Here is a 27,250-nt window from a genome sequence, read left to right on the forward strand (position 1 = left end):
AGGGGAGCTGCAGGGAGCGAGCGCGGGCACGGGAGGACGCGGGGCCTGGCCGGCCGCGGAGCACTCAGGGAGCTGTCACTGCCTTCCCTTCTGCGAGGCCGCCGAGCTAGGTGTGCTCTAGTTGCCTCCACCCTGAGCCACACCTCCATCCGTTCTGCTTGGCAATTGGACCTTGGGCAGCAGTGCCTGCTACCTCAGGAGATTCGGAGGGGATGCCCAGCTCGGCTCACGAACCCCAGGGAGTGGGGTGCTGACCTATATTTTCCTCAGAAGTGGGCCAGGCATGCGGCAGTTGTCCTCCTCTGATCTTCAGGAGTGAGTCCATTGGGCCCAGGAATTCTGCCCCTGTCTGAGTGAGCAGAGCCGAGAGCTGAGTCTCCAATCCGTGCCCACCTTGGGCCGCTGCTGGGAGAAAGAGTGTGCTGGCCTTAGGTTTCCCAGCAACGGGCTTTGGGGCATGCACCTCCTCTCTGTAGAACCAAGCTTGCCTAGAGGCCCAGTTGGGAAAGCCCTGGATTCTCACTTGTTTTTTTCTTCTGCAGGCGAGCATTTTATTAACGTCTGCTTTGTACTAGTCAGCAGGCTAGTACAAAGCATGTTCAGATGCTTCAACTTCATTTAATCCCCATAACAATCTTGGCAGCAGGTGCTCCTGTCTCCGTTTTACAGAGGGAGTAACACAGGCTTACTGGGGTTAAAGTCACAGTACTTTCCAGAGGTAAGACTTTGGGCTGCAAGTTAGCATTACCTGGACAACCACACTCATCTTGCTGAATTTCTATTCACTCCCAGAGTTTCTGCCTCAACTACATTTTTTTTAAAAATGGCTTCCAAAGAGTAGTTGTCTGGAAGTTGGGCAGTTGCAGTCTCTCCTTGACAGTATAGCCAAGTCCTTTTCCCATCCCTAATTTCTGGATAGTGGCAGAGATTGAGGGGTATGTAGTCAGGCTCTGGTTTGTTTATTGGTATGATCCTAGGAATCCAATGCTGTCTTCATCCTGATGAAGAGAAGCCACTGTGGAAACCTGAAAGCCAAGCTGCCTCTTCAGCTGTTCCCACTGGGCAAGTGTGTCTAGGTGTCCTTCCTGAGGACTGTTGGTCAGCTCTGAGTGCAATGTGAATTCCTGCATTGTGGGAATCCGACCCAAGGGAATGCAAAGGTGCCTCTTTCCAGGATCCACAGTTCATGGATTTGGCTCATAAGCCACCCCTCTTACTGTCCCCTGCTCTCTCCCCCGACATTCACATCCTATCTTGGGCACCTTGGAAGGCTGGCTAAATCAAGTGTCAAAGATGCAGGAACCCAGCTGGTAGCAAGCCACTTGATGGGCTTCAGAAAGCAAGGATCGCTAGTGCAAAGGAAACAAGCATGCCTGCCGCCAAGAGAAGGCTACTCGTTGGCACAGTGTGGGGAGTGGGTTAGAGGGGAGATTCCGTAGGCCTCTCGGTTATCTGTTCCAGCTTCTTCTCCCCTGTGAGAAAGCTCTCCTTAATATCTCATTACACTCTTACCCACTGCACCCCCACTACGACCTCTTCTTGTTCCCTGCTTCCCAGGGGCCATCAGCTCTTTGAAATGCCTTCTTTCAGGGAGTTGTCTGGTGAACAGAGAGCAAACAGACCTGGATTAGAGGAATTTTGGAGACTTGGAATTCTTTAGAATGGGGAAGGCATAGGGAAGAGTCATGCTCCAGAACAAGATATCAGGAGAAAGTATCATGGCAACGGGAACCAGCAGTCTTAAATCCCTGGTATGTAAGTAGAGGGGTCTGATTCAAACCCAACAGGATGGGTAATTAAGATAACAGTGAACTGCAGAGCTGGAAGCCTCCCCTTCCAATCCCCTGCAGCCAACCTGAGGTTTCCAGGATCTTCTTAATGCATTCTTAGAGTGGCCATCGCTGAGGGAGTCTTAGCCAGAACGGAGCCACTTTTGTGGAAAAACTGTGAACTATAGACATCAGCTTAGATGTAGGGAGGGAATTTGAAAAGTGGGAGGGGCAGAGAAGGGGACATTAATCTCTTGGTTCTCCTTTATCACATTCAGCAGCACCCCAGTTCCTGCTTAGTAAACAGCAGGAGGGGCACCCTCCCCCCACCCACATACCTAGGCACTCACCGTAGGGAAATGGGCTTTTCTCCTGCTTGGTGCAAGACTGGGTGGGGCAGAGCTGCAAGTGTGAGCTCTGCTCCATGACTCATGGAGAATTTGTGGGGCTGACGTCTGATATCCCTACATGGGGTTGTTCTCCCCACCTCCATCTCCCCTTATCCCACAGGCATAGCCTTGGCAGCAGTATTGGAGGAGGGGGTTATAAGTCTAAATGGCACAGCTAGAAGCCAACCAGCTGGGGGCCATACTTACCAGTGCCTCTGTGTTACTTGGGGCAGTGCCTCCCTGTTACTTGGGGCAGTGCCTCCCTCTCTCCTGACCTCTGGAAATGTGTTCTGCTCCCAGCTCTCACTTCTACCCAGTAAGGGCAGAGCCTCATTCCCCAGGCCCTATGTCACTGAGAGCCCTCAGCAGGAAAGAGCTGTGACATTGGGGTCAGGGAGATCTGGCCTCCCTAAAAAATGATAGTCTTGCACTGTATTTTTTGTTTATGTTATTTGCAATACTAAGGATTGAACCCAAGACCGTATGCGTGCTTAGTAAGCCGTCTGACACTAAGCTACAGTTCTGGGCCTTTTTAAATTTTTACTTTGAGACAGAGTCTCACTGGCCCAAACTTGTGATCCCCCTGCCTCAGCCTCCTAAAAATCTGGGATTACAGGCATGTGACAGACCTGGCCTATGCTGTGTTGTTTTAAAGACTGACTCTGGAACCAAATTCTCATGACCCTTTAGGGATCATTCAGGGTTTGATGCAAATGTCCCTCTGCTGAAGCCAGTGAAGGACATAGGGCAGGTCATGGTCTTTACCAGGATGTCCTGGAGCATGAATGTGAACGAGCATCAGTAGCTGAGCACTCTGGATACATCTCATTTGAATTCCCTGAGCACACAAAAAAACCCTCACAAGATCATTCCTTCCCATCTTTCCTATCTCCTGACTGTACTAAAACGAATGTCCAGACTTCTAAAACAAAATCCCATCATTAATCTGCCTGGGTCCAGATGAGAGGTGCAGTGTGCTCATGTGCATGTGTCTGAGCTGCACGTGGAGGTTGGTAGACTCCCCCACTTGCCTTGGCCCCTGGCTGACCCCATGGGCCTGGCACCTGGAACAGTTCTCCTGCCACTCTGGTGTGCAGCCTTTGTCTCACACACTGCTCTAGCTCCCTGGCACCTTGAGGTTCACAAAGAATAATAACAACAGGCAGGGAGTGACTTTGTACTTCCCAACAGTCTTTCATCCTGAGAACTCAAAGAGTTTACAGACCAGGACTCATCAGTCCTCAGCCCAGGTTCCAAGCATTTGGCAGGGGTGAAGAGGGCACAGAGAGCTCTAGTCTTTCCAGATTGGCACAGCAATGGAGCTGTTGAAGGGCAGTGAGTCACCTGGGATGGGAGAATTGGGTGGCCAGTAAGTCTGGGATAGAAGTCAAATTGGACTGTGGGCTTCAGGTTGCAAACAGAAGAGACAACTTGACTTAAAAGAATATGGCTAGGGCCGGGGATTTAGCTCAGTGGTTCCACCGCCTGCCTGGCAAGCGTGAGGACCTGAGTTCAATCCCCGATACCAAAAAAAGAGAGAGAGAGAGAGAGAGAGAGACAGAGAGAGAGAGAGAGAATATGGCTGGGCCCTTCTTTCCCCCAGGCAGAGACCGAGGCCCTCTGGTCTATGTGGGTAGTGTGAACTGCCGGAGGAAGGAGCAGCATCTTGGTAGGAACCAAAGTCCTGTGAACCCAGAGTGATTCCTCTTACTGCCCTCTGCCCCGGGTACTAGGAGCTTCAGAGCCAGGTCAAGGTAGCCCCAACCCAAGGGCAGTGGCAGAGCATGGAGCGTGTGGAGGAAAAGGTGCTGACCCAACACAGGCAGGCCCTCACCCTGACCTCACAGTTAGCTGCTACTACAGCTACCCTGGCCTACTCACTCCTCCAGCCCTCTTCTGCTCTCTGGTCATCAGGCTGGCCTGAGGAACAATGGATACCTGAAACAAGGGCTTTTTATTGTTCAGTGCTGACAAAACCTGAGACCAGGCCCCACAGGAACCATGTCCTCATCATATTGTCCCACCACTTCTGAGCTGGTAGCACACCTTTCATCATGTAGAGGGAGGCAAGCCTACCTTACCAGCCTTCCTCCAGCCAAGCCCTTCATTCATCCAGCCTTCCAGACCCTTAGCTGCATGCGAACTACACAGACTGCACATGCTTTTGCTCACTTTTGTGTATCCAATTCTGCAAACAGTTGAGCTTCTACTATGTGAATAACCACAGCCCCTGCCCTCACGGAGCTCAGAAAGACCAATCCTTACACAATTGCCTATGATTTGAATGGAATATAAGGCCAGAAGTAAATGTACAGTGTGTGGCGGGGAGAGGAATGATTTATTCTCCTGAGAAGGACTAGAAAGGACTTCACACAGGAGGTGACCTCTGACCTGAGCCTGGATGGTGACTAGAAATTCACCAGGCTCTAAACAGGCCTTGCAGAAGTGGCATCATGGCCATGCCCAACTTGGAGGAGAGGAGGTTGTCAGTTAATGAGCACTTTCTGTGCATCAATACTGATTCCATAGAATCTAGGTATTGTTTCATCATCCCTACTTTACAGATGGGGAAACTGAGATAGGGAAAGTTCATGACATGCCAAATCAGCCATGAACCAATGACAGGATGGAATCTTGAGCTGAGGTCTGCCCTCTGCCTTGCCTCAGCCAGGCACATCCATCTGCCTCCAGGCTCTTCCACACTCCATGCCCCTCAAGACAAACCAGCAAGAGGCAGAGGACCCCTGTTGATCTACTTATTGGAGCAGGCCTTCCCCCATCATATCAGCTAGTCTGGTACTTTCTTCCAGGGTTCTTGAGTAGGTGCAGATGAGATACAGAGGATACAGGGTGAGCAGGTCAAGTCTCTGCCCTTGCCAAGAGCTTTCCATGACTGTGGCAGCCAGGTATGAACAGGAACCACTGGTCCTGACACAGGAGGGAAGCCCTGAGGCCCTGGGGCTCCACCAACTGCCAGGAGCTCCTGGGAAGATGGAAGCTATTATGAGCGAACGCCCTGGCCAGAAACCAAGCTGGGTATCTAGGGAGTCCAGCCAGATCTAGTCCTATATGAGGTATTTATGTGGTCCTATGGAGTCCCTTGCACAAAAGAAAACTTTTTTTATGTTAGTGGGAACTTGATTTAAAAATATAAACTGGGGGGGGCTGAAGATTTAGCTCAGTGATGCTGCTGCCTGCCTCACAAGCGCAAGGTCCAGAGTTCAAGCCCTGGTACCTAATAATAATAATAATAATAAAAGAAAAAGAAAAATATAAACTGGGAACTTGTTAGAAATGCAGATCTTTGACACCCCCCACACACATACACACACTCCTGACCTATTGAATCAAACTGTGGGGACAGGGTCAATGATATATTAGCACACTCCCCAGTTTGAGAACCACTGGCTGGGTAAGTCCCCCTTCACCCCAGCAGGTCCCCATAAGGGGCCTCTCAGCTGCACTACTTTCCCAGCTCCTGGCTCTATCAAGATACTCCATGCTTTGGGTTGGCTGCATGCTGAGATCATGTCACTGGGGAATGGACTTGCCACCTTGTGGGACAAGACAGATCTAGGTAGGTCTCATTCCAGTTTCAAGGCTGAACCCAGTAAGAGGTGATACAGAATGGTTGGAAGGAGAGACTGTCTCCCACCCAAGGAGCCTGAGGAGGCCCTGGGGAGGAAGACATGAGGTTAAGACTGACTTAGGGAAAAAGGCAAAAGGGCTGAGCACTCAGATGGAAGCAACCACTGGAGCAGAGTATACAGGCTGGAAACCCCAGGGACCTAGGAAATAAAGTGGAATCCTGGACCACGCAGGCCGTATGGTAATCTGCATGTCAGACTACAGAGTGTGGCCTTTTCTGAACCAAGAGGGCTAACAGGTCTGAGCAGGATGACGACCTGGTCAGAGCTACATGCAGTGTGTAAAAGGAAGGTTCTACATCAGAGGAGGGTTCAGTCAAGAACCCCTGTAGTCAAGCAACTGAGCAGTCAGGAAGAGTAAATGGTGGTGGACAGGTACGGGAGGCTGTGGGCTGGACCTCAGGATTGCTTCCCAGCTGGAAATGCTTTGCAAGGTCTTTGGAGGTTTGGGTCTGGCCACAGGTCTATGAATTCTGGTGCAGCCAGCTGAGGCTGGATCTGAGCTTATAGTTGACTGCCTTCACTGTAGATAGAGAAATTGAGGCCCAGACAAGAAAGTCTCCTGCCAACAAAGCCAAAGGCTTGGCAGCTCCAGGGAAAGAATGAAGGTAACAGCTCCCCAAGGTACCTTCCTTCCCTAGCTGCCTCAACTCTACACTGTGCGGTGCCTTGATGAAATTTCCCTGTTCTAGAGTGCACTGTGATCTCCTTCCAGTCTTGCTCCTATGAACCTGCTCTTCCCTTTGCCTAACACAATTTCTTCCATCTCTTGGACAAGTCCTGCTCATCCTTCAGGTCCAACATAGGTTTTGCTTCCCCTTCTGGTCCCCAGAGTGGAAGGGAGGGTGAGTGTACCTTCTGTGCATCGCAACATGCAGTGCAGCCACTGTAGGCCCCATCCCACCACGGGAGCATAGCCCTGCTCAGCCAAACTCTCCACAAGGAGAGCCTTGAGTGTGAGCCCATATGTGAGCGAAGGACCAAGCGAGGACTTTCCCTAGCTGATGGGGGTCAGAAGGAGACTGCTCTGTCTAGGCTTCCTGCCTGGTTGGAGCCCCTGAGTGGTGGGCAGTGGTAGGCCACACAGAAATATGCGTAAAGCCCCCAATTTTGTTATCAGATCTGCTCTTGTGAGGTGCAGGCTTGTTTGGACTGAGGGATGAGTGGGGGAAGAGTTCTGGGTGGGAAAGGGCTCTAAGATGAGCTGTCGGAGAACCCTGCCCTCCTCTGAGTGCTTACAGCCACCTCCATCTGGACTGCTCTAGGTGCCCATCAGTCACAGTCCAGTCTTCCATTACTGGTTCATTTTTCAACTTGTGATCAGTGAGCACCTACTTTGGCCAGATACTGAGAGTGTAGTAATGCCCCAACATATCCTATCCCCTAGCTCCCCACAGTCTAGAAGGAAAAGAGTCTGGCTTGCTCCCAAGTAAGAAGCCCCAGAAAGAGCAGATGAAAGGCACAGTGAGTCTGTTTGGTGCAGAGACTGCTTCTGTCTGGGTGGATTAGAGAAGGAACAGTATTTTAAGAGCTCTTGAGGGATTTAGATTAAGAGGAGCTGCCATTTATTAAGCTATCTCTGTTCCAGGCACTGTGCTAAGCTCTTAGCATACACTACCCCCATCTAATTCTTACCACAATTTTAGGTTATAGGATTGACCCTGTTTCACAAAGGAATAAAGGCTCAGAGATGTTAAGTAACCTGCCTAGTGATACACAGAAACCTGTGTGACCTCCAGCCTGGATGACTTGGCCTCTCCATCCTACTTTCTGTGTGGGAAATGGGATTTGAGGGGAGCACACGGGATGGGGGCAGGACAGAATGTATGAATTTAGGGAGCAACCAGGCACTTGGTTTTTTTAGGAATATGTGATTAATGAATGGAAGTCATAGGAAAAGGACCTATTGACTGGCCCATCAAACATCCCCTGAGGACCCTGACTGCCAGACAAGGAAGGAGGTGGCCACCTTTCTTCTACAGACATCAGGGAGCCCAGGAAGGTTGTTGAATGGTGGTGAAGCAATAGAGGCAAACCTACCAGGCTTACCTGCTGGCATGTGGTCCTGGCAGATGATGGAGAGTTAGGGGGGCAAGGAGCTTAATGGAAGGTGAATGGACTTAACCTGTGAGAAAGTCAAGAGACACAGGGATTGTCACAGGTGCCAAAGTGACTGAAAGAGGACAAGAACAGTCTTGGGAGAGGAGATGGAGAAACTGGATCTCTACCTGACACATCCAAGCTAGGGACTCAGTACCAGGGAAAGAAGCATTTGTTCTAGGGTGAGTTCTTTCTAGGCCCCTCAACTTCACTAGCCCGGTCCAGGGATAGACTTTCAGGCCCCTACACCGCCAGAGCAGCTTCCCAGGGCTCTCAGTGCTTGTAGGAATTGGAGGGACAGAGACAGGTGAGTCAGGACTGCCACTGGCCTGCAGCAGCCTAAGACCTTTCCTAGAAGCCCAACATTGCTTTGAAGCCATCTTTTTTTTTAATCTTAAAAATCCACATCTACTCCATCATATGTCTATTTGTTTCAATACAGCAGTGCTGCTTCACCTTACGAATGAGCTTGGCAAACCTTTCAGAAAGAGGCCCCAAGACCATCAGTTCCACATGTAGTCCAGTTGAGAAGCCAATCTTTTCTACTTAGATGGTCAAGGTGTTCACTACTTTCCCCAAACCCTAGACCTCAGAAACAACTTTCCCCAGCCAGATAAAGAGGCAGGAGGCACAAACCCACTCCACAGAGGACAGGGCCTCTGGGACCCCTCCTCAGTTCTGAGTTCCCAAGCAAGAAGCAGGTGGCCTAGCTCACCTACAGATGTCCATATCCATACCAGCTTGTGCTGTGCCACAGCCCAAGTCTTTGACCTAGAGCCCAGTCTTCCCCAGTAGAGACATTAACCAGGGTTTGTGCAAATGGTAATGGCTCTCCAGAACTGTCCTCTCTGCTTTGCCCCTGACCTCTGCCCCAGGAACTGAAGAAAAGTTCCTATGCCTCCATAGATAACCTGCTATAACTCCATTTCCCCCTGAAATAAGCAGAGTCACCTGAGGCTGCAGGAGGCCAAACTGCCTAGGGGCAGACAGATGAAAACCTGAGACTGGGACCAAAACCTGATTGCCATGTCTTCATCTCCCACCCTTTCCCTCTGTTTATTGTGCTGCTTCCTGGAGAACCATGCAATGTCCCTACACAGGTGCCTCTCCCCCTCCCCATCTCTGCTGCTTATGTACCTGTAGCTCAGTTCTGAGCTGAGGTGGGGCCCTGCAGTATGGACCTGCTGACTTCCGAATTGGGCATCTCTACCCCTAGCCTGGAGAACCCCAAGGAGGCTCTTAGCAGAGGTCTGGGGATAAGCATGGTGTTAGCCATGGCAGTCAAGCTGGGCATGCTATGCCCCCAAATGTAGGGTTGGGTGTCAGTGGGCAATGCTCTGGTTGGCCAGATAAAGCTTTAAGAAAGCAGGAACATTTCAGTTGGTCTTGATGCTACCAAATTTTGTCTCCTCCTTCTCTTTCTCCTCCTCCTCCTCCTCCTCCTCTTCCTCCTCCTCCCCCCTTTTCTCTGCCTGCCCTCCTTTAAGTGTCATCCCCAGCAATTCTGGACCCTCTTTACCTTGTAACTGAAGTGACAACACCAGGGCTGGCTCTCACTGGTCTAGGAAAGTGACTGTCACTGAGACTACTTCCAGCTTGGTGGCATCTCTCAACAGAAGGGATAACCCAACCAGAAGGCAGGGACCATGTTGTCTTGTTCAGCCCCATACCCCTAGTGTCTGGTAGGTGCCCAGCACATCACAGGGCCTATTGCATGTGAATATTTGTCAGTTGACTTTAAGAGGAGGGCAAAACAAGCCCAGGAGCCAGGCTGGGCTGCTTGGCCAAAGACATGTAACCCAGAGAAAGCCAAAGCCCAGCTAGGCAAGCATTTCTTTCCAAGGCCTGTCCTCCACACATGAGGTGGTCCTCTTCAGGCCACCGGGAGGATACCCAGCTACCCATTTCACGGAGCAGGCCCTCCATACCCACTTAAACCAGCTGTGTTTTTAGTTTAGTTTAGTTTAGTTTTTTTCTTTCTTTCTTTCTTCCTCATTTGAACTTGGAGTCTGTAATTAACCTCCAATAGGTTGCAATCACTTTATAGGTGGGAGAGGGGTGGGGAGGGGGCCAGCCAGCAGCCTGCCAGCAGCAGGACAATGAGAGACTTTGATGCCAGGCAGGCTGGCCACATTGTCTCCAGGTATTGCCCTGCAAAGGAGACTGCTCAGTCTTACTCATGAGGTGAGGATCATTAACCTTTTTAAGAGCCTGCTGCTGCTACTACTGCTACTACTGGGGCTGGTGCTGCTGCTGCAGCTAGTTCTGCTGCCTCCCTGCCTCTGGTTGCTAGGGGCAAGGCAGAGCCAGGTTTTTCCGAGACAGGTTGCCTGGCCACGTCCTGGGCTCCTGGGCGTCTGTCTTGCTCTCAGATCTCTTCAGTCTCAGCACCCACCCGCCCCCGCCCCCGCCCACTGCTGAGAGGAATGAGGTCAAGCCACTGGCACAGCAGCACCTCCTGGCCTCCGGGCTGGGATGTGGGGAAGGCGCTGCACTGGTTATTGTTCTGTGTTGCTATCTCGAACGCAGTGCTTTCCCTGGGATTACCTGTCAAACAGAGACAGGCCAGATGCCCTGGATTGGCAACAGGTGACTGGAAGCAGAAGACACCAAGATACCTGATGGCCCAACTTATAACAATGTAGGATATGTGCCAAAGTTTTATGGAGCCTGTCATCGAGAAAAATCTTTCTGTGCAGACTTCGAGAGACCTCCCTTTTGTCCTTACAAAGCTGCCAGAGACAATCTCCCCACACTTCCATATCACCATCAGAAAGCCTGGTCCTGCTGCTTAGTTAACATTGCTCCAAGAAGAAAGGAGCTGGACAAAGTGACCTCTGGGTCTGCCCACAACCCAAAGAGTATGGGAGCTCAGCGGAGGGGCCTGGAGGGACTGCTGCCCAATATCCAAGGGCCCACCTAGCCATCAACTTCCGGCTGCCCCTCCAGGGGCAGCTTCAGGGAGTCAGATGTTGGGGATGGTCATCAGGCCGGGGCTTGGGCATCTCCCTCCCACTTCTTGTGCACACCAACCTTCTGCTTGCTTTTACCTTATATCTCTCATCTGTCCACTCTCCTGTTTGCTGGATCTTAGAGAGTCTCCTCTTTGCTTGGGGAAATACGCACAAAACTTCAGGACTGCAGCACTCCCTTTGGCCACACAGTTGTATCGACAGAGAAGTTTATTAGAGTCTTGTTCATATTAACAGAATGCTGGAGACAACATAACAAATTCATTTGAACAGTGGAATATTAGGCAGCCATTAAAATGATTTACAGCTATATTTGTAAATATGCAAAAATGCTTATATAATGTGTTGATTGAACAAACAAGTAGGATCTAAAGCATTTTATAGAGAACTGTTTTCCAGATGTTTGAAAATGTGAACAGTGGTTTTCTCTTCGATGGTAATTGATTTAAATTTTCTTCTTTCTCCTCGTACAAGTTTCCTACAGCTAAAATATATTTCTTATGTAACAAAACAATGACAGAGAGGGACAAGCTTAACTTGGAGGGTGGGGTAGTTACTCCATTTCTCTCTGGGACAAAGCGCAGGACCTAGTGCATGGTGGACACTTGGTAAATACATGTTGACAGATGCAGGATGAGGGACTGCCCATTTTGCGACTTGGGCGCTTTGCCCTGACAGATCTCGTCCATCCCAGAAGGCCCATTCATCTCCCTTGCTTGAAAACATTCTTGGGACCCAGTATGAGATCTCCATACTCCCTCCCTAACATGGACATTCTGGGCCCTGGGCTGTAAAAGAGGCACAGACCACACTGCACCCAGCTCAGAGAGGGTATCCAGGCTGGGGCTAGAACTAGCCCAGTCATGACTGAGGTCCACAAGAGCTGTCTCCAGGTGTCTAAGTTCTACTCTGTGAACAGACTCTGCACCTTATCCCTGGTAACCCCAGGGTTACTGGATCTAATGACTGGAAGACACACACAAAGAAGAAATGGTGGCTTGGGTAAGAAAGAGCTTAAAATGCAGATAGTAAGATCAGGTCATTGCCCAGTATGTAAACCTCTAATGCCTTTCTGTCACACCTACAGCACAAATCCAAGCCCGTCTTCTCATGGTCACCTCAGTCCTTGCCAGGGAATACCTGACAGGGCTCTGGATTTAGGAGAGAGGGTGCAGAGGTCCCTTGGCCATTGTCCCAAGGACCATCTGGTATGCATTCTTCTCTTTCCTGCCACCTGAGCTGCTACAACTGCCTCCCACCAAGGAACTTCCCTGATGGGGGAAAAAATGCAGCCTACAAAGTTTGACTGGCCCTAGCTTTCAGGTGATTCTTATGAAGAACCAGTAAGAGCCATAACACTTTCTGTAAAGAATATGGCATGATTTGTAAAGAATATGGCATATTTATCTTTATTTTGTCATTCTTTAGACCAGCACTGTCCAGTATAAATAAAATACCATACACATATGTAACTTAAAATTTTCTAGTAGACACATAAAAAGTTTAAAAAAAAAAAGTAGATGAGCAAATCTGACTTCTTGTTTTGGATCAAACAGCTCTATGTCTCCTAAGTTCTGCCTGCTTCTGTAAGCTCTCCTCAAGCCACCTCCATCTTTCACTCTCTTGCAGACAGGTAGGCATCTCTTAGGCCCATGAATTCTCCAAGCTAATGCCCACCTAGGGCCTTTATCCGGCTGATTATCACTGCCTCATCTTTCCTGATGATTACTTGCTGATTGTCTGTGCTCCTCACAGAAAGTCAGGCTCCCTAAGAGAAGGATGCTTGTCTGTCTTGTTAACTCCTCTACACTCAGCGCTCAGAACAGTGCCTGGCATATACTAAGTGGAGTGCATTCAATTCAATTATTCGTTCATTGAAAAGGAGCTGAATGAATGAATGAATGAATGATTGAAAACAAGTGACTATACGGGTTGTTCTGAAGTGAGTGGACCATGAGGAGCAGCTCTAGAGTCCCAAGGAGTCTTTACTCAATGAAGTGGGCTCCTTGGGATCTGAAATGCAATCCTGTGTTCACGCTGGGGACGGGGATGACTTTGGAGCCCCCAGTTTCTTGAGACCCAGAATGAGGGTCATGTCTGTACTCTGTCTCTATGTGTTACATCCCCAGTCCACCACCACGCGTTAAGCAGTGGCCATCAACTGCACAGTGCGTGGTCTTGTACCCAACTCGTGTCAAGGAAGGACGCTGAGGCAGGACTCGGATCATGCTTAGAATAATGACATTCTCAAAAGTCTAACAAATAGTAGATCCATGCGCATAAAACCTTTGGGTGAGAAGAGAGGAAGAAATAGCATTTCAAAATGTGAAATTAGGTAAGTGAAGAAAAAACATAGTAGCAAAAGGTTAATAACCTTAATATTTCTAAAGAGCTCTTACAAACCAATAAAAAAGATGAGCACTCAATAGAAAAACAGACTATAGACATGAACAGGCAGTTCCAAAGGAAGAAACGCAATGAGTAAAATGCTTAGAAGGAAGGTTCAGTCTGATCAGTTAGGAAATAAATGCAAATTGCAACAACAGAGAGGTGTTATCTTCTGCCTAGCTAATTGGCAGAGATTGGAGACATGATAACGCCTAGTGAGGGTGAGGGTGTGGACAACAGGCACTATCATTTACAGGGGTGTGCAAATTAGTGCAACCTTTCCAGAGGGCAGTTGGCTGGTGCCAAAGCTGAGGAAGCTTGCTTACCTTTGACACAGCAGTTCCACTTTGAGGAAGAGCGCCCTAGGAGAGGACCGTGGATAATAATAAGAGCAGCTAACCTTTGTCACATACTCTCTGTGTGCCAGGCTCTCTGCACGCATGGTCTCATATCATCCTCACAGCCATCATCGGAGCTACCATTTAGCACCTGTATCTCACAGGTGAGGAACTACAAAAGTACAAAAGAAGGAAGTCAGTGCCATGAGGGACACAAAGCTAACAAGCTGCAAAGCTTGGATTCAAACACAGTCACTGCTCTCATAGAAGTGAAAACCTTGCATTCACAGACAAAAGCCACAAGGATGTCTGGGGGCATTTATGATGGGCAGGCAGGTGATGCGCTGAATGCTTCACAATAGTAATCTGTTACATAAATTATGGTGCACCCAGGCAAGACTATTGCATAAGGATGAAAAATGATTCCATGAAAAATATGTGTGGAAATGCCAGGGTTGTGGCTTTTTTAATATGCATAGATCTTTGAATGCATGTCAAAAGAACTGATAAAACTGATCACCTGGAAAGGCCACGATCAGAAGTGAGAGAGAGGGATGAATTCAGTGGTACAGCATTTGCCTAGCAGGCTCGAAACCCTGGGTTCCATCCCCAGCACTACCCCCCCAAAAAAAATTAGAGGGGATATTCGTTTGTTCTATATACTCATATAACCTTTCCCACTTCTTAAATGTTGAATCATGTGAATATATTGTCTATTAAAACATGTATGTATAAGCCAGGTGTGGTGGCACACACCCATAATTCCAGATTTCTGTGAGGCTGAGGCAGGAGGATCGCAAATTTGAGCCCAGCATGGGAAATTTAGCAGTTTACCAAGAGCCTGCCTCAAAAGTTTAAAAATGAAAAAGGATTGGAGATGTAGCTCAGTGTGAAGGCCTTGGGTTCAATCCTCAGTTCCACCAAAACCCCAAAGAATATATCTATAAAAATATAGACCTATTATGTTATAGAATATGTTCCACTTATTTTCTTGAAATGCTACCAAATATTTCAGAGTTTCAAAGCCCTTACTTAGAGAATCATATTAAAGTTAATGAAGATACTGTGCATACCTACATATTTCCCAAGCCAATTTCTTTCCTAAGGGAAACCTTATCTCAAGTAATATCCATTTTACCTCTTCAGATACTTGTGTCTTACAGACTTCAGTTTAGGAAATGCTATTATTAACATTTACTACCAAAATGAAAGTGCATTGTTTCATTAAATAAGAAAAACATGCTACTGACCCTGATCCCGTTTGGTTTAAAGATGGTATTGGGGGACGGGGGATTTAGCTCAGTGGTGCTGCTGCCTGCCTCACAAGAGCAAGGTCCCGAGTTCGATCCCTGGTACAAAAAAAAAAAAAATGGTATTAGAGCCAGGGATTTAGGTCAGTGACATCCCATCTGCCTTACAAGCACAAGGTCCTTAGTTCAATGCCTGATACAAAAAAAAAAAAAATGGTATTAGAGCCAGGGATTTAGGTCAGTGACATCCCATCTGCCTTACAAGCACAAGGTCCTTAGTTCAATGCCGGATAAAAAAAAAAAAAAAAAAAAAAACGATGTGTGGGGGATATTATTTCTGAGTACTGAGATAATAGATGATTTTGTTTACTTCTTTTCACCCATCTGTATTTTTTATTTTTCTAAAAAGAACAAAATTTTTCTAAAATGTAACAAAAAATGTTGCGTAAGCCCTTGCAGCACATTGTTTGAGGGTTTTTTCCTGTGTTCCTTTTCTTCCCTGCACCTCACACTCGACCCCTTACAAGCAGTGAGTCAGAACTGAGTCCAAGGTGGGGACCCTTATCTCTAGCCAGATCCTCTCCAGAGCCAGCTCTGGCCGCTGTCAGAGCTCTGAGCTACCTGAGCCAAGATCAGTGTTCTAGACAGCCCAAGTCAGCCCCCAGCGACCCTCCCTTCTGCTACGGGAAGGAGTTGAATCAGGGTCTCCAACTCTCAAAAAGAGACAAGGCTGCAAAAGCAGACAACATCCTGCTACCAGCCTGAAACATTGCAAATCCAAGCTCTGAGCTTTGTTCCCAGCCCTTTGGCTGCCTATGGCTCTGTCAAGTTTCTGAACCTCTGAGTCTCAACCTCACATCAGAGTCACTGTGATACTTGTCTCAAAGAGCTCATTGAAAGTGTCACGTGTCCTGTGTACCCATATCCCCTCTATCCTAGTGTACAGTGCTGTACCGATGGAAGTCATTATGTACCTGCACTGGCTTACCCCACCTTCCTGAGAGCAGGGGATTTTTTCCTTCTTTTTTTTAGGTGGTAGGGAAAGGAGCAAGGGGATGAAGCATGAAAACAGAATAGTGTTTAAGAAAAATGGGGGAAGCTCTCAGCTTTGCATCAATGACCAGGCCTGCAACCAAAAGCACAACTCGGGCCTTGTGGCCCCTCACAGCCACACTAGTACCTCACACACTTGTCAGCCCAGCCCCCAGACCACATGTGACTGCCCAAGCCTCAGCACTGCTTCTGACTCTCTCGCTTCCCCCTCTTCTTCTAGACCAGTCCTTTAGCCTTTAGCTGAGTGAGCCACGTCCCCAGGGCTAGGGTGGCTTCTCAGTTCCACTGTGCCCAGGTCTCCATGCGCTACGCTACGACAGCAGTGCCAGGTTACACCTCCCCTACTAGGCTGGACTTTGCAGGAATACTAGTCAAGCCCATCATCTTGGTCTGCCTGTGTCCTCTGGGTCCAGCACACACTTGAGGTTTGGGACAGGAGGTAGATCATGAGTACTGGGGTTATGATCTGGATTTGAACCTGTTCCATCATCACCCTCCCTGAGGAAGTCTTCTGAGCCTCGGTTTCTTTTTATTCTTTTCTTTTTTTTTTTTTTTTTTTTTTGGTGCCAGGTACACAAGTACAAACTCAGAACCTTGTACTTGTGAAGCAAGCAGCAGAACCACTGAACTTAATCCCCAGCCCAAGTTTCATTACCTTTAAACGGGTTTAAACATGGCACTGGACTTATGGAGTTATGGTGAAGGCTTTATAAGCTAACGCAAAGCTCTCCATGCCCTCTGGGACACTCTGTCAGTAGCAGCACATTTGTCTCACTGTAGGTTCCGTAAGTGTTGGTTGAGGTGAACTAAGAAATGATATCAGGAGAGGTGGCTTCTAGCCTCACCCTCCCTCTCCAGTCCTGGCCCTTTGTGTTCATGCTTGGTGCTGCCCTCACCACCACCACCACACTCACCTGTTTGCCTTGTTCCCACAGCCACCAGGCCCAAGCTGAAGAAAATGAAAAGCCAGACAGGACAGGTGGGGGAGAAGCAGTCACTGAAGTGTGAGGCAGCAGCCGGGAACCCCCAGCCCTCCTACCGTTGGTTCAAGGATGGCAAGGAGCTCAACCGCAGCCGAGATATTCGCATCAAGTATGGCAACAGCAGGTGAGCAGAGTCCACCATAACCTCAATCCCACAGCTGCCCTCCCTTCTGAGAACCAAGGGCTCTGAGCCCAGAGGCAGTGTGGATCGAGTCCCAGCCCTGCTGCTTTCTCCCCTTCCTAGCCACCCCACCCATCTTGAAAGGCAGACTGAAGATAAGAATTAAGCAGTTAACATCTCGGGATGATTGGAGTAAGCTTGATTGTCGATTCAATTTTACCAGGGGAAGTCCTTGTTTGTCCCTGAAACTTCTTTGCAAAAGACCAAGCAGTGTCTGAAAGCCCCTGAATCTGGAAATTGTTGGGTGAAAGACCCTACAGAAAGCACAGAGTTCACACAGGATAATGGGATGTTTTCTCAGCCTAGTAAGCTGCCACTTGTCAGACAGTGTGCTAAGGGGGAAGAGAAAATGGGTTTTGATGAGCATTAGAGCTAAGAATCTGTACCTCCAACGGTTTCCCCCGGCATGAGAATTGCCTTACTCTTGACTCAGCGCTCTAAAGGATGACTCAGAAGCTTCCCAAGTCTCCATGCTGTGGAAGGTGGCCTGTCATCCATCTTGGATTGGTCAGGACATTCGGGCACCAGGGAATCCTGAAGTCCAAGAGCAGCCCCCCATCTCTCACTGCTGACTAAATAGATGTTCTGCCTCAGCATGCTCTGTCTGCCCTGGGGACTGGGTGCATACTCCCTTCTGACTGACGGACACCCTGGCCTTTTCCACCTCCACCCCAGAGTAGCTTGCAGTCACTCCCTTCCAGGTTGTCATGTTCCTCTTCATCTCACCCCACAAAATGCAAATGAAGATAATTTTAGAGAATGTCCTGCCCACCCATACCAGAAAGCAATGAAAAGAAAACCCCAACTCCAGCCATACCTGGCTTGCTGTGTGGCCTGCTGCACAAGCCCTGTCTCTGGACCCACCTGTCAGGAACCCATGAAAGAGGATGTGGGGGTCAAGGAACATCGTCTGACCCTCGTATCTGCCTTTCTTTCCAAGAGTGGGGACAAAGATAGAACTCTTCACCCCAGAAAGTGGCTCAGATAGAAACAGAAAGCAATTTTACTAAGGTCTGGAAGTTGAGGAAAGAGGATTTCAAGGTGGACCTCAGCTTAGGCAAATTAATGATTTAATGGGATCCTGTCTCAAAATTTAAAAAAAAAAAATTAAAGACTGGAAATAGAGCACAATGCAAAGACCCTGAATTCAATCTCCAGTGCCATAGAAGAGAAGAGGAGAAGAGAGAAAAACATCTTAGTGGCTAGTGGAGAGTGGAGGTGGGGGACATTCCTGTGCGTCCCCAGCTCTACCATGTTGACAAGAAATGTAGGGCACCCACCCAGCCACCTGAAGCCACCTGCCCCTTTCTTCCACCCTGTGAAGACTGGGCCCCGCCAGGGAGAAGGGTGGACAGGCTTCTTGGAGCTGGACCTGGGAGAGGGGCTGCCTCTCCTCGCCTCCCTCCATCCTCTGTCTAGATGGTCAACCAAGAAGTCAGGGAAGAGTGCTCACTCTCGCCCTCCACAGTGCTCCTGAGCACATCCCCCACTTATCCATATCCATCCCACACGTGCCCTGCATTCCCCTACACATGCCCGAATGCACGCGCGCGCGCGCACACCACCCCCAGAGCCCTGGCACTACCAACTCCCTCCTTCCTCAGGTAACTTCAGCCCTCGTCCCTCCAGCACACTCACTCCTGTCATTTCACTTCTGAAGTGCTAACCCCGCTGTTTCCTTTCCCCGCTCCAGCTGTTACCTTATCTCCTGCCTTCCCTGCCTTACCCTGCAGGGTTTGTCTCCTGCTGGCCCCACACTCCCTTGTCCTCCACCCACACTGCCCTGCCCAAATCTGCCTTTTCAGTGCGTCCCCAGCCTTGCCATGGCTGTGGCTCTGGAGAACCCCAGCAACCTCTCAACTCCCTGGCGGTGGGTCTCCAGGCCTCTAAGCAGAGGTTGGTGTGAGCCACCTGTTCTCTTGACCTTGAGAGCTTCCCCAGCCCTCTTGTGTCCAGTCTCTCTCTCAGACACTATCGCTGCTGGCCTTTCCCTGCTTTGGGCTTCCTGCCTCTCTTTCTCTCCAGCTGTGGGTGATTTTATCCTCCCCTGTGCCTGTATACATCTAAGACAAGAGGCTCTATCTCCAGGCTTGATGGTTTTTTTGTCAGACACCACCCTAAGACCCCACAGGCATTTCTGACTCAGAACACCCCTGCCAGCTTCTCTGCCTGCCCTAGTTACTCCTCCCATGGCCCTCTCAGCTGCACTGTAGCCTCCTGTTACCTAGCTCCTGCCCCCTCACCATCCCTCAGTCAGACACCACCTCTCAGGCAAGAGATGCCCTTCTCTCCACCCTGCATGTTGCTCACCTGACCTCTCTGCCTCTGGCTCTTCCCTCCACTGCCCTACTCTTGACCACTCTCCACATTTCTGGGCCATGGGCCCTCTGTTAATTCATTGCTGTATCTGATACTATATTATTAACTGTCATCTATGTGCCAGGCTCTGTGAGTGCATACAGGGCTTGATCTTTCTAACAAGGAAACATATGCAGTGTCATTACTTGGCAGGTATAAAGAGTCTGCATTACACTGGGCACAATCTTGGGGCTCTTCCGACTCTTCCTGGCTTGCATGTAACTGCCCTGTTGTTCCTCGACCCTGCTGCACATCCAGCAGAGTCCTTGCTTTCATGACTCTGGACTTGGGCCCTTGTATCTCCCCTGTCTCTGGCAAAGTTCTCCAAGGTCCACTTCTTTAAATATCATGTTTTGGGGACATCTGCCCAAGCACTCCAGGCAGTACTTGTGTCCTCCGATAGTGCCTTAGACATGGCTTCTTTGGATTGTTGAGGGATGTTATTCCTTCTAACTGAGAAAGCCTCAAAGGCTAGCACTCCCTTACACTCCCCTCTCCCCTGTAGGCCCAGGAAGTGTTGAACTGGGAGATTCTCACAAGACTGGCCCTCCTCTCCTGGGTGCAGGGTCCCTCTGAGCTGGACAGGATGCCCTTTGCATTGTGTAAGCCTCTGAACAAGTCACTTCTGGTTAAGCCTCACATCTGACAAACGGGTGACCCTGTCCAGACCCAGGCCTGGTCAAGACTTGTCCCGGGTATGGTGGACCCAAATCTAAATCATGCTCCTGGCCCCTACATGTCAAGGCCCTGCCTGTGTGCCGCATGCCTGCTCCCCTGTAGTGGAAGCCTAAGCCATGGTGGGAAACTTCTGATTCTCTGTGACCAAGGTCTCCTCAGGGTGACTCTGAGAAGCTGCCACCCCAAAACACTACCACTCCACACTTACTTTACACATCTCACCTGGCACAGAGGCCAGGGGCAGGGGAAGGAGTCTCCTTTCTGGCAAACTTCTCTGTCCTCTCTGCCTGCCCTGCAGCTGTCTCCACAGCCTTCCTCATGCTCCGCCTGCCCAGGCTGCACTTAGTCTTGGCATCTCTGCTGGCCTGTAGAGACACTCTCCCCAGCTGGTGCCGTCTGTCTCTGTGCCCACCAAATGTGGAGTCTCACCAGGCCTTCCTGTGCCAGGAGAAAACTGCCCCACAATCCTTGGGCATGGGGCCCTCCCCTGCAGAACTGCATGTGCCCTTATTTATGAGGGGCAGGCTGGAACTCGCCCCGCAGGCAGGGGAGGGAGGTGCAGAGGAAAATGTGAGGCCGCCCAGATCTGTCCCTGCCAGCAGAGAACTGGCTGGCGAGGGCGGGATCAGGCACACTGAGGGATAGACCTGGGTCAGCACACTGATGGGGGACTGGAGACAGCATCTCCCACCTGCCAGGAAGATGGGAGAGAGCCCAGTCCTTAGGGATTCTAGCTGGAACCAGGAGTGAGGACAGAAAGCAGTGGGCCCAGCAACTCCGTGTTGCCCCCCTCATCAGCACTACCCCTGAGCCGTTCCTTTTCTGAGCCCACGTCCCCTGGGATCCATGAAGCCCTAGCAAAGTAGCCACCCGCAGCTAGCAAACCTGGGGGTCCCTGTGGCCCTTCCTTTTTCCTCCAATGGGAGAGGCTGTCATGGAGCCCCGGCTTCCTTGGCACAGCTAGTTCATACATACAAGGGAGCCCTTCCTCCAAGGTCCGGCTTCCCCTTGCAAATACCCCAGAAGTCCCTCTCTGCACCTTGTCCCGAAGCTCCCATGAACACAGCTATGGGTGACAGGGAGGGTCTGGCTCTGAGTCCCCTAGACATCAACCCTGTGACCTTCACATGATCCCCTGCCCTACTCATTCAGTGTGTAGGGAAGGGAGAGGAGCTTTGTCCTGGGGAAGCTGTGCTTTATGGCATCTAATTAGGCTGTAGCAGGGAAGAGATACAGTCTTAGTCAGAGGAGCCTCCAGGGCTCCACTTGATGAGGCACCAAACTTTAATGGACAGAAGAGGGTAGTGTGCAGGCACCAGGCCAGGAGACCAAGACCAGCTTATGCCAGGATAGGCAGCGTATAGTTAAGCAGCTGTCACCCTTATAAGGAAATCACAATTGGGATCTATTAAGAATGTGGCAGCACCTTTATTTGGAGGTCTTGGGGCAAGGATGTCAGGGAAGAGACCCACCTCCAGAGGCAAAAGCCAAGCCCACAGGAGAAGTCCCAGAAGCATAGGCCAGGGTAGGGATTATGGGCCCATTTGAATCACCTCAACCCTGGCCCAGCCTCTCTGCCCAACTCCCCTGTCCTCCCTACCCCAACAGCATTACAGCTCCATTTTCTATCCCTGGGCTCAGGGCAGTGACAGTGCTCCTACACCCTATTCTGTGTTTCACAACCCCTCTGATCCACCACACACATTCTGAGAATCTGGTTTTTAAATTTATCCCCTAATGAGGATGGAGGTTAGGGCTGGGGATGTGGTTCCTTGGCAGAACACTTAGCTAGCCCATGTATGATCCTGGGTTCAAGCCCCAGTACCACCAAAAAATAAAGGGGTGAGTGTTTACACCACATAAGACACTTTCATGCTACTTCTTGCTTAACTCTGGGGGACAGGCTGAGGTTGTGGGTTCTTGCTTGTCCCCAGAGAGCACTAGGGCAGGAGGAGTAAGAGTTGCAGAGCCCATGCACCCTGGGGTAGGAGCAGGAATGCTCTGAGAAGAAAGGAAAGTTTAGACCAAGACTTCAAAAAGAGGAGGAGAACCAGCCCTGGGTACCATGGAGTTACAGGGCCAAGGAAATCTGCTCGGCCTGACCCCACAATCCTCAGCACGCAGGGACTGGATGAAGAGAGAGCTAGCCCCAGCCTCAGATGCCCAGAGATAGCACACATCCTCACTAGCTGTGACTCCTAGTCTCGATGTTGCCTTGCTGGGTGTTCTTAGGCAAGTCAGGAAACCCTCTAGTACTCAGTTTTTCTATCTATAAAGAATGGAGCCCTGAGGACCAAGTCCAGGATCTTTTTGTTCCCTGAGGTAGGCAAGCTTTCAGTACACAGAAGTCCACACAGTACTCCCTTAGTGACCGGTCTGCCAGAAGGAAGAAGAAAGCAACAAGTTAAGGCTGGGATCTAGGGCAAGTTGCCACCTAACCCTATCAGAACTGTGACTCTCCCAGGTACCTAGGCATGCTGCTATAACAGAGTACTATAGACTAGGCAACTGGTAAACATGGAAAGTGTATTAGGCTCAGTTTCAGAGTCTACAACAAGGGCCTGCATCTGGTGAGGGCCTTCTTGCTGCACTGTAACATGAGAGAAGGCATCACACAGTGAAAGAGAATGAATAGTGGAGCCAAACTCATTCTTACAGCAAACCCATTCATCCATGCCTGACACCTCCCATTAGGCCCCACTTCCAACACCATTGCACTAGGGATCAGTGATCTTTGGGGAACATTCAAACCATAGTGTTGGGAATAGACCCTACATATCCACAGTGACAAGCTGCCACTTCTAAAGAAGGCTGAGGCCATTGGAAGTGAGGGACATGGCCATGTGAATTCCTAAGGAGCTTGGCTTTCCTCCCCCAAGAAAAGTGATACAAAGAAAGCCTAGCCCTAGGAACTGATACAAGAATTCCTAGATGTATAAAAGTATGCAACCATTGGCCTCACCCTGTGTTGTCCTGAGGGCCCAGGTCTCTCTCCAACTCTGGGGTTCAACATTCCTCCTGGACCCCAGAAAAGGCAGGCCTGAATGACCTACTTCCCACCCAACCTGCACAGCCATTGTGGCACTGTGGGGAAAGGTGACCACTGGGTGATCATGGGGGAGCAATGGTGGCCATAGCTCATGCTTGTACCCCCCTTCCCCCTCTCTAACCAGAAAGAACTCACGACTTCAGTTCAACAAGGTGAAGGTGGAGGACGCTGGGGAGTACGTCTGTGAGGCCGAGAACATCCTGGGGAAGGACACTGTCCGTGGCCGGCTCCATGTCAACAGCGGTAGGTGGCCCTCAAGGCGGGGAAGGGTCCTGGAGGGGTTTGGCAGGTTGGGCCAGTTGTCCCCCAGCCCTGGGGAGAGCCATACATGATCTGTCTTGCACTCAACTCCCCTCCCTCCTGCTGCTGCCATATCAAGTCCGAGATCTCAGTAGATTCAGAGAAATGCAGTCGAAGCATAAATGTTTAGCTTTATTATCTGGGCCTGGAAGAGCCGCCAGCTCTCATTTTAAATACCCTGAAAACTAAATATTTTGAAATCAAGAGATGGGGGTGGAGAGAAGGATATTTTTAGAAGGCAATTATGGGATGTTGGGCTGCCAGGAGCGGGGCTGGGGGAGAGGCAGGACCGGGGCGGTGCAAGCTGCCTGCCTGTTGCCGGCTGCTCAGTTGGGCACCTGAGGCAGCCAGTCATCTCCACAGGGCTGTGGGGCTGGAGGCTTGGCTGCCTGGGACCCCTCAGAGCAGCCTCTGTTCAGGGATAGCAGATCCTCCCCATGGGCCATGCTGTCTCCCTGAAGACCTGCAAAGATGGGGACCTCGCAGAAAACCTTGGCTTCCTTTCGCTACAGTGGTGGCTCCAGCTTCAGATCAGGGGGCTACCTTTCTACTAGGCTCCTCTCTCGGGCCCTAATTCTTCCCTTGACAGAATCACTTCTCTCTGCCAAAGCTACCAGTCCTCAGGCAGTGCCCCTCCACTGTAACCCCAATAGTCCAAACCCTACAAATTACTGTCCTCCCAGCACCCAGACTGAGTGTACCACTTAGTTACCTGTCTGTTGGGTCCACTTTTCAGTCCCGCCCCTGTCACAAAATCTAATCCTATATCTGATCACCGGCATATATTTTCATTAGACAGCCTTCCAATACTCCACAAACACAGCATTGTCTAAAAGATATCTTAAATATCTCCTGTCCCATGATCCTCAGAGGAAAAGCTAGCCCAGACCCTGTTTGTCTTGTACCTGTAAGGAATACCCCTGTTCTCCCAGCTTCTTGGGCTCCTTGTTCTCCTTTGCCACTATGTCTCAGAAATCTGAGTGCCCCTTCCCCGGTCAGTCTCCTCTCTGGAACCTTCTCACTCCTATACCTTCCATTCCAGCCCCACCTGAAGAGCAACCCTGTTCATGTTTCTCCCCACTCACCAGCTTCAGAGCATTGGCCTTGTGAGGTGAACTCATCCAATCACATCCCCACCCCATGAAGCCACAGGACAAGGACTTCATTCTCACCGTTCTGGCCCAATCCACCGTCACTCTCCTTATATCCCATCCTTATTCCTTCTCCTGTGCCATCTCTCCAGGAAGCCTCCCTCCTTGACCACTCCAGCCCACTGCAGTGTCACTCCCAGTTCAAGTCGCGGGCCTGTTCTTGACACAACTGGCCTGGTGTCATCTCTTGATCACTCCCAACTCTCGTATTGTTGCTGACCTTCCTCTATAGCAGAGGTTAGCCACAGGAGGGGAGAGACGAGGGGTGATGCCTGTCTCCTGCAAGTTTCCATGATAGGTACTCTGTATTGAGCCAGGCTGTGCATAATCTCATGAACCTTAACTCAGGCCCAGGATGTATCTTATACATTATGGGTAACTCAAAGAGGTTAAATATTTAGCCCAAAATCGGCTCATTAACGATAGAGCTATTCAGTGTAAAAATCATTGACAAACTTAGCTTTGGAGCTCTGCAGGGTTCATCTAACCAGGTTACCATTCTGACATCAGTGCCTGGCTTACAGTAGGTACTGGTAGATGTTCTACTAAGGAACATATAACCTGCTCCAAAGCCTTTACTGTCTCTTCCATGTCCTGACCTAGGCATGGTAGCAATGTGGATACCTGGATTCCCACTTCTCTCAACCTGTCCTAGGCCTGGGAAAGTGGGCTGTGCCTGGGGTCTAGCACCTGTCCATCGTAGTAGGCAGACAGTCTCAGATCCACCTTAGATTTAGGGTTTTCTGTTTTCAGTTAAGATTTTCTTGGTTAGAACAACAAGAACCCATCTTAAACCTACCCTAATGAATTTATTTATTGGCTTATGACACTGGGAAATCTAGAGGTCAAACTGGCCCCAAACATGAGAGTCTAAGAAAAGAGAGGTTGAGTCAGAACACTTTCTCCTACTGTGTGTTGGCCTCAATCTGTCCTACTATGAAATAGCTTCTCTCATACTGGGAGCATGGGAGTAGGAAGAGGAGCCCACCACCTCATCTGTGTGTCCACACATACAGTCACAGGGATGGATTCTGATTTTCCCTGCTGAGGCCACATGCCCTCTTGGCACTACCTCTGCGGTGCCGAGCCTGTGGGTGTGTGCAGAGGGGCCACAGAGAGGCAGAGCGCCGAGAGCAATGAGCCTCCAGAACTGCACGGAGAAACATTCCCTCAAGAACTGCTGTTCACAGAAAAAAAGGGAAAGAAACCCACAGCTGTGCCCTCTCTGCTGTCCAGAGCCTGGTTCCTGTGGCCAGCGAGCTTGGGAGGCCCCAGATGGGCTGCAATCCCACCCAATGCCCGGCTCCATCAGCTTGCAGCAGGCCATGCTGTTATCAGTTTGGAAACCAGACAGTGGGGCCTTTGGGCTAGGCACTAAGGGCAAATGTGGAATCCCAGCTGCCCACAGAGTTCCTTGCCTGTGGCCTGGCAGGAAGGCATCAAAGGAGGGCAGTGGCAAGAGTTCAGAGATCTGATCTCATCCCAGCTCTGCACCAAGCAGCCCTGAGCAGATGACTCCACCTCCCTAGTCTTTGGTTTTCCCCTTCTGCAGTTGATCTTTGAGCCTTTTCCCTCTAAAATTCTGAGATTCTGAGTTTGATGTTGAGGCTGACATCCTGTGTACCTAACCAACATACACATGCTTATGCACATGCACACACACAGAATACACAACTCTTTTGCTGTTCTGTACCATCCACCTCGATGTGGGGAGGTGAACAGGGCCACTGCAGGGGACCAGCAAACTTTCCCATGCAGAGATACCTGGGCTCCTTGTTTATCCACAGAACACAGACCTGCAGCAACCACACCCTGGGGAGGGGGTGGAAAGCAGGCAGCGGGCAACTGTGCCTGCCCCCTCTGACTCATCCCAAGGTGGGTTGGCATGACCCTCCCAGGCCCCAGGGAAACTAGGACTAGAGGAGTGGGGTGTCAGGGAGCCACAGCCTGCTCAAGGGCATAATTCCTGCTTCTGAAAGGCTGCTGTCCCTTTCAGGCAGAGCCCGCGCTCCTTCCTCGGATCAGAGCAGGCCCTCCTTGCAGCCACACCTCTGCAGGCCCCCAAGAGGCTTCCTATCTTCCTGAGCTGCGGGAGAAGGAGCAGGAGTCTATAGAAAGTTTGTAACAAAACAGTCAGATTGGCCCAACTCATTTCTGAGCTACCTTGTCCCAGGTGAATGGGAACTCAGGAATGCCCTGAGGTGACTTACCAGTCCAGGTTATCAGGCCTACCCAGAGGGTGGACAGGTTTGACCTGGGCTATCACAGGACTATGCAAGCCCTGGAGAGGCCTCTGGGCCATCCCCTAGCTGGGGGCTTTAAATGGCTAGCTGTTTGAACACATTCACAGGCACACTTTCACTCACACATTCAGCATGACTCTGCTCACAGCTCTAGGCAAAAAGCTAAAGCCAGCTATGTCTTTCGTAACAGCTAAAGAGGAAGGACAGATGACTGCACCAAAGGGAAGGGGCTGCCACACAGGCAAGAAGGGAGTGTTAGCCAGGTATTGTGGTGCACAACAACAATCCCAGTACTTGAGAGGCTGAGGGAGGAGGATCGCAGAGAGTTTGAGGCCAGCCTAGGCCACACAGTGAGACTCTGCCTCAAAAAAAAAAAAAAAAAAAAAAAAAGGGAGAGGGAG

General features: G+C 50.1%; 1 protein-coding gene and 1 long non-coding RNA gene across 2 annotated transcripts in view; one reads left to right on the top strand and one right to left on the bottom strand.

Moving 5' to 3' along the window:
- The window catches only part of Nrg2 (neuregulin 2), a 186,682-nt gene that overhangs the window by 129,335 nt on the left and 30,097 nt on the right, over positions 1-27,250 (top strand). The window contains exons 3-4 of the mRNA XM_033765593.1: positions 16,842-17,013; positions 23,280-23,398. Of these exons, the coding sequence (XP_033621484.1) occupies positions 16,842-17,013; positions 23,280-23,398 (291 nt within the window). The remainder of the gene's footprint in view (positions 1-16,841; positions 17,014-23,279; positions 23,399-27,250) is intronic.
- Positions 12,421-14,907, bottom strand: LOC117287256. Its single transcript, XR_004518495.1, has 3 exons — positions 14,854-14,907; positions 13,592-13,775; positions 12,421-13,163 (listed from the first exon to the last, which is right to left on the bottom strand). It is a non-coding gene; the product is annotated as an uncharacterized LOC117287256 (long non-coding RNA).

Source organism: Fukomys damarensis, unplaced genomic scaffold (assembly GCF_012274545.1).
Source record: "Fukomys damarensis isolate Sample0158 unplaced genomic scaffold, DMR_v1.0_HiC HiC_scaffold_3, whole genome shotgun sequence".
Lineage (NCBI taxonomy): Eukaryota > Metazoa > Chordata > Mammalia > Rodentia > Bathyergidae > Fukomys > Fukomys damarensis.